We start from the raw sequence: 7,411 nt of genomic DNA, 5'->3' as shown, positions 1-7,411 counted from the left end.
AGGGAATTCCTAAGCATGATAAGCACTTTCAGCAAAGTGGCTAGATGCTCACAGTCACCTATAAGATGGAACACAGGGCCCCCAATGGAGAAGCTAGAAAAAGCACCAAGGAGCTGAAGAGGTCTGCAACCCTATATGTGGAACAACAATATGAAATAACCAGTACCCACAGAGCTCATGTCTCTAGCTGCATATGTAGCAGAAGATGGCCTAGCTGGCCATCACTGGGAAGAGAGGCCCCTTGGTATTGCAAACTTTATATGCCCCAGTACAAGTGAATGCCAGGGCCAAGAAGCGGGAGTGGGTGGGTAGGGGACAGTGTATAGGGAACTTTCAGGATTGCATTTGAAATATAAAGAAAATATCTAATAAAGAAAAAGTTTGACAAAAGAAAGAGTATCTAGCTATATACAAAAGTAGCAGTAGCCTTCCTATATACAAATGATAATTGGACTGAGAAAAAAATTTAGACAAACAACACCTTTCACAGTAGTATCAAATGCCATCTTGGAGTAACTCTAAACAAACAAGTAAGTAAACACTTGTATGATAAGTGATAACACTTCAAGACTTTGAAGAAAGAAATTGAAGAAGATAACAGAAGAAAGATCTCACATGTTCATGGTTTAGTAGAATTAGCTGAGTGAAAAATGTCATCTTACCAAAATCAGTCTGTCATCTTACCAAAATCAGTCTACAGATTATTGTTAAGCCCATCAAAATTCCAACACAATTCTTTACAACAAATACTGCTGGGAAAACTGAATATTTCTTCTTCTTTAAAGAAGAATTCAGATCAATTCATTCTATTACCCAGTACTTAACACGAGTCCAAGTGCAACAAAGACATCAACATAAAACCAGATCCTCTGAACCTGATAGAAACGAAGATGGAAAGTAGGTTTGAAACCATTGCCAGAGGAGAAGATTTTTCTGAACAGAACACAACTAGAGTAGGCGTTAAGATCAACAATAAATAAATGGAACTTCATGAAACTGAAAAGCTTCTATAAGGCAAACATCACTGCCATTCAGACAAAGAAGCAACCAATAGAATGGGAAAATATTTTGAACAAGTCCACATCAAGTGGAAGAATAATATTCAAAGCAGATATAGAGTGAAATAAATCAAACATCTATAAACCAAATAATCAAACTTAAAAATGGGAAACAGGCATTTAGATGAAATGTCTGACAGTAAGGAGAGAAATCTTATAGATCCCACCTCTAGCAGGAAGACAGGGCATCAAATAAGGGAGGGGGTTGCCATTACATAGTCAAAACTCTGACCTATATTTGCCCCTGTCTGAAAGAACTGCAGGGATAGAATGGAGAGGAGCCTGAGGAAAACAATGTCTAGTGGGTAAAGTGAGATCCAGCTCAAGAGGAGGTCCCAAGGCCTGACACTGTTACTGAGGTTATGGAGCACTCACAAAAAGAGACCTAGCATGACCACACTCAGGAAGACCCAATAAGCAGCTGAAAGAGTCAGATGCAGATATTTGCACTTAACAAAGGTACAGAAACTGCTGACCCCTTTGCTGAGTTTGGGAAAGGCTGGAATAATCTTAGGAGGAGAGTGACCCTGTAGGAGGGCCAGCAGTCTCAATTAACCTGGACCCCCAAGATCTCTCAAAGACTGGACCACCAACCAGGAAGCATACACCAGCTGATATGAGGGCCCCAAAACATCTACAGCAGAGGACTGCCAGGTCTGGGTTCAGTCAGAGAAGACGCACCTAACCCTCTAGAGACTGGAGTCCCCAGGAAGTTTAGAGGTCTGGTTGGATGGGGGATGGGAGTTAAGGACATCCTCATGGAGACAGGGGTGTGGGGAGGAGTTATGGGATGTGGAACAGTCAGAGGGTGGACTGGGAGGGGAAATAAAATCTGGAAAATAAATGACTAAAAATGGGAAACAGATCTAAATAAAGAATTTTCAATAGAGGAATATGAAATACAAAACTACCTTTCACAACTGTTTTATCACACACATAAATACAAAATGAAATTGAAAACGAATAAGAATAAGAGAAAATAAGAATATTCTATAAACATACTAGTATTAAAATAAATAGAAATGTTTAATGCTCTCATACCACTAATTTTCATCAGATTGATTTTTATATTTCAAATGAATATTTTTTTCTAATTTTTATAGTTCTAAGTCAAATGTCGTAGAATTTTTCAGACATTATTAATATAAAAATTATGCTTTTACAATTCATGTAATTATCTTTTAATTGAAATATTCCCTCTGGAAATGAAGACGGGTTCTTATAATAGTTAGAAAACTCACAAAACACATTGTCACTATACAGTTCCTGGACAAAAACAGACTCTAATACACAGCTAACAGCAAGATGGGCAGGGAACTTCATTGAGGGAAATTAAACACTTATCATCCACATGTCTGTGGGTTTCTCAGTAAGCACTAGGAAGCATATATTCTACCTAAGAAAATTATTAGAAATGCAATGCAATGCCACCTATTGATTTTATATTTCATGAGTGTACTATATTTCTATATAATTAAAGATGAAAGATTAAATAAACTTCTTAACATACATACTAAACAATAAGAATAGCGACATGACACTTCAGAAAGGTTTAACAAAACTAACACCTGTCATTCCAGAAAGAGAAACACTAATTAAAATTAACAGCCAAAATGTAGCTTCGTAGTTTAGCAGGTTTACACATTACTCCAAGGCATTTAGAGAGATGTGGTTAAAAAAGAAAAAGAGAAAAAGTTGGTCCTGATATCTTGTAGACAAGCTCTCTGCTACAGGCATCTTGGCTGAATCCATCCATATTCAGAGTAATTCTTTTCTTGGGGCATCCGGGATAAGTCTCCAGGAGTTATCTGTTTCTTCACATTCCATTTTCCTTTTCCTGTATTACTGCATAAGAAATGCAACATGTATAAAACTGAACTGTGAATCAAAAACGTGTGGTCTTGCAGTATTCATGTGAGCATATCCTCAACTACATACATTTAGATAGCTATGTATTTAGATACATATAGAGGTAGACATGGAGAGAGGAATGGATATAGAAATCCCTCCTGGTCATAGAAATCCAGTCACAAATGCATGAACTGTATCAATATGTCTTTATCCCACATGCTGCTTGTTTTGCCGAAAACATTATCCTTTCTATGGATTGGGGGGGGGGGAGGAGATAGTCTAGATATTATTGAAAACACTGTGTTCTTTGGACATAAATATGTAATTTTATAAAAACAGTCAAAGACACAATCCACATATCATAAACAAGAAAGTGACAATTTCCAGTATATACATAACAAAAATATCCATTTTGTGGAAAAAGTACTAAATTCGGGTGAAATGGAGATACATGTGCAGAGGAATAGCCCTAACGTATACTCTGATAACCATAAAGGTAAAAAAAAAAAAGTATCCCAGTTATATACAGATTTCTATCATTAATTTTAAGTTACAATGTTAGAAAAAGAAACATATTGAATAATTGCTAGAATTTTAAGATATACTATTCCCATACTTGTTTTCTCATCCATTAAAATGAAAGTGAAGGGAAAAAAACCTCATCAAATAAGGAAACACATCAAAATTATATCAGAAAACAAAAACCCAGGATGAAATGAGTTAGATATAAGGCATAGCAGATTATATGCTGGGAAAAAATAGACAATGTGGGATGAGAAGAGGGTTCAGCTGTTAAGGGTTTGTAACACTCTTAAAAAAGGTTTGTATTCCTTTCCCGGCATCTAGATGGTGGTTCCCATCTGCCTGCAACTCTACTTCTAGTATCTGAAACCCTCTTCTATTCAAGACAGGTCCCTAAATGCATGTGACAGATATAAACTCAGGGAGGTTCAACATATACATTTAAATTTTAAAATAAATTTACTGATATTTAAAAATATATATGTATAATAAAAAACCACTAAGAAATTTTATCCTCAAGTAAAGTAAAAAGAGCTGACTATGGTCTTAATCTGATATAGTCAATGAACATGGCATAAATCTTAGAAAAATATTGAATCTGAGCATGTGTCAAATCCTCCCAGTACTCACAGAGTTACATTGCATGGTTTAAAGAGAAGACATGTGTTATAAAAGAACAGAATATAGGTACTGAAAAAAGGAGAAGAAGAAGAAGAAGAAGAAGAAGAAGAAGAAGAAGAAGAAGAAGAAGAAGAAGAAGAAGAAGAAGAAGAAGAAGAAGAAGAAGAAGAAGACGACAAAACCGGAACTATGTGGCTAAAGGACAGATTATGAGATAAATCAGCTTGTGATTCTTTTCCAGGTTTTCTTCACAGCAAGTTTGACATCCTTGTTTCTGAGGCTATAAATAAGAGGGTTCAACATGGGCACCAATAAAGTGTAAAACACAGAGAAAAATTTTCCCTGGCCCACAGTCTTAGCAGAAGATGGTTTGACATAAGCAAGCAGCCCAGATCCATAAAAGAGACTAACAGTAATGATGTGAGACCCACATGTGCCCAAGGCTTTGGACCAACCTTTACCTGATGACATATGAATAATATTGAAAAGTATCATAGCATAAGAGATTAAAATAATGAGGCAGCATAAAATGATAGCTGAACCTACCACAACTGAACTCATAAGCTCATTAACATAGGTGCTACTGCAGGAGAGTGGGAGAAGAGGGAAGATGTCACACATGTAGTGGTTGATGATGTTAGAATCACAAAAGCTAAGCCTGATCATACACCCTGTGTGAGCCATGGCACTAGCAAACCCCATCAAGTAAGAACTAAATATTAACAGACAACAGATCTTAGGGGACATAATAACTTTGTATGTTAGTGGTTTACAAATAGCCACATAGCGATCATAGGCCATGGCTGTCAACACATAACTCTCAGAGTTCACAAAAAATAGGAAGAAAAATAACTGAGCCATGCATCCTCCAAAAGAGATGGTATTCTTCTCTAAAATAAAACTCATCAACATTTTGGGTGTAAAGACCATCGAATAACAGAAATCAATGAAGGACAGATTAAAGAGAAAGAAGTACATAGGAGTATGAAGGTTTGAGTTTAGGCAAATGAGATTCATTAAAGTTAAGTTTCCCATCACAGTAGCTGTGTAGTTCATCAAGAACAGAACAAATAAGGGCAGCTGGAGCTCAGGTTGGTCTGTCAATCCCATAAGAATAAATTCTGACACTGAAGATTTATTTTCCATAGTCATTTGCATCATGTGTAGTATCTGTAAGAATAATTGTAGAAAGCAATATTAACCCATAAGCCATCATTTACTCCAAGAGTAACGTTGGATTTTTTGGTTTACAAGCTAGAGTGAGGGAACTAAGAATCTTGGGGAATCCCTGTTTTCTCTTTTACATACTCAAAACGTTAGGTTTATCTCTCCAGAACAAAATTTGAGCATCTCATTATTTTCTTCACCTAGTGTTTACTATGGTTTACTAAGGATTGAGGCTGAAAAGAACAATGTGTAAATTTTCCCCAGAACATATCATTTATATCGTCATGGACATGAAGATAAATGTCAAGGTAAAAATTATTCAGTATTCACCTTGGTTCACCTGGAGCCCTCTCTGACATTGCAGTTCATGCTGTCTTCCTTCACCATCTATCTGGAAATAAAGTTGTTAATAATGGACAAGGTATTTGCAATCAGTGCAGAAAATGTGTCTCAATTGTTAGAAGAGCTTCCTTTGGGAAAATGACATGTTTTCCTTTGAGGATTCCAGACTCTTGTCTCAAATGTAAAAGAAAATAGCTCTGTTAGCTGAGCCTCTAAAGCCTAAAGGTCAAGATATTTAAGAAAAAAATTTAGGTGCACTGAAAATTATATTCTTGTTTATGACAGTCCTCATGTTTCATGGTCTCTTGAGTTTGAAATCACTGAATTTGTGCTGTAGAACTAACATCAGTCTTTTTTATAATTTCCCATCAGGAGTGTCTAGTCCCCAGAGCAGAACTGTGAGTGGTCCCCTTTGTTATTCTCTTCATTAAGGTCTGCACAACTCTACAAGAAGAAGTGTTCAGGGACATATTCATTTGCCATTTGTAACTTTCCTATCATTTCAGTAATAAATTGTTGACCAAGATCTAATATTGTAATAAAAATAATTATAGGAAGAGGATAAAATAGAATAAATGTGCTCTCAACTTTTCACTTCCTAGCTGTTACTAAATTCTTGTTTACTTATATCCACATATTCCTTGAATAAATATAAAATATTCATAAAAATTGACATAAATTTCAGGCCAGTAGTAGTTCTTGGTTATCATACAGAAATTGACAGTTACAACTTGTACAAACAACCATAATTTTAAATAATAAAAAATATATTTTGAAATAATTTACACAGTGTGTTAGAAAATTCCTAGATGAATGAAAATATATTATTATGTGTTAGTGCCCTCATACTGTTTACATGCATAGTCAGATAAAAAATAGATGTTCTTGCTTTGACACATTTGGAGACATTAATTTTTTTTGTGCTACCATTCCATATAGTGGAGAAAAACAGAAACTTTAACACATACCATTCCATGACCTGTTTTCTTCCTCTCTACCATATACATATATGTACTATTTACTATATATTATCTAACATGCATTACATAGTATTTGTGCTCAAAAAATGAATGATGAAGGATAATTTCATATGGGAGTACTTTGAAGAAAAGGATATTGAAGATGGAAAGAAAGGTGTTTAAGAATGAAAATAAGAGAAATCACACACACTAAACACAAAATTTAATTTATAACTTGCAATTTACCTCAATATAAAATCTAAAGGCATAGTACTCTTACAAAAAAGTGTAAGATGAGAAAATACTGGAACTTTTGACTATGCAAATAGTTTTAAATTAACTGTATTTTAAACTGTGAACAAATTTCACTAGTCTTTTCACTGAGATAAAGGTATCAGAGAACCTTGTGGGGAAAAGTCAAAGAAGGCTCTCAAAGCACATTCCCTATGAATGTCTCTGTAATCTGGATTCCCAAGGTTGCTATCTTATAGTGTGTGTGTGTGTGTGTGTGAGAGAGAGAGAGAGAGAGAGAGAGAGAGAGAGAGAGGAGAAGGAGGAGGAGGAGGAGGAGGAGGGAGGGAGAGAGGGAGGGAGGGAGGGAGGGAGGGAGGGAGGGAGGGAGGGAGGGAGGGAGGGAGGGAGGGAGGGAGGGAGGGAGGGAAAAAGTGTGTATGCTCATCCCTCCTTCATTTCCTTCATTTCAGGCAGGGCCATTTGATTGGTTTGTCAGAAACAGTCATGAAACACTACTAATGACATCTTCTTTTACATTGTTCATCATAGATAAAAAAGCATTTCTTCTGAGGTCTCCCATATGATAAAGTTTTATTAAATTGCAGGTCAGTTTCTTGGTCAATAGTTTTCTAACGTCAAGCTAATTCCAAACTATTC

At 35.9% G+C, this 7,411-nt stretch overlaps 1 protein-coding gene across 1 annotated transcript; it reads right to left on the bottom strand.

The window, feature by feature from the left end:
• Positions 1–4,271: 4,271 nt before the first annotated feature.
• Olfr143 (olfactory receptor 143) lies at positions 4,272–5,213 on the bottom strand. The gene has a single exon (NM_146806.2). The coding sequence runs from the start codon at positions 5,211–5,213 to the stop codon at positions 4,272–4,274; it is 942 nt and encodes a 313-aa protein (NP_667017.2).
• Between the last annotated feature and the right edge of the window lie 2,198 nt (positions 5,214–7,411).

The sequence above is a fragment of the Mus musculus genome, chromosome 9 (assembly GCF_000001635.26).
Source record: "Mus musculus strain C57BL/6J chromosome 9, GRCm38.p6 C57BL/6J".
Taxonomy (NCBI): Eukaryota; Metazoa; Chordata; class Mammalia; order Rodentia; family Muridae; genus Mus; species Mus musculus.
Note: the sequence above shows the minus strand (reverse complement) of the source record. Positions and strands in the feature narration are given on the sequence as shown.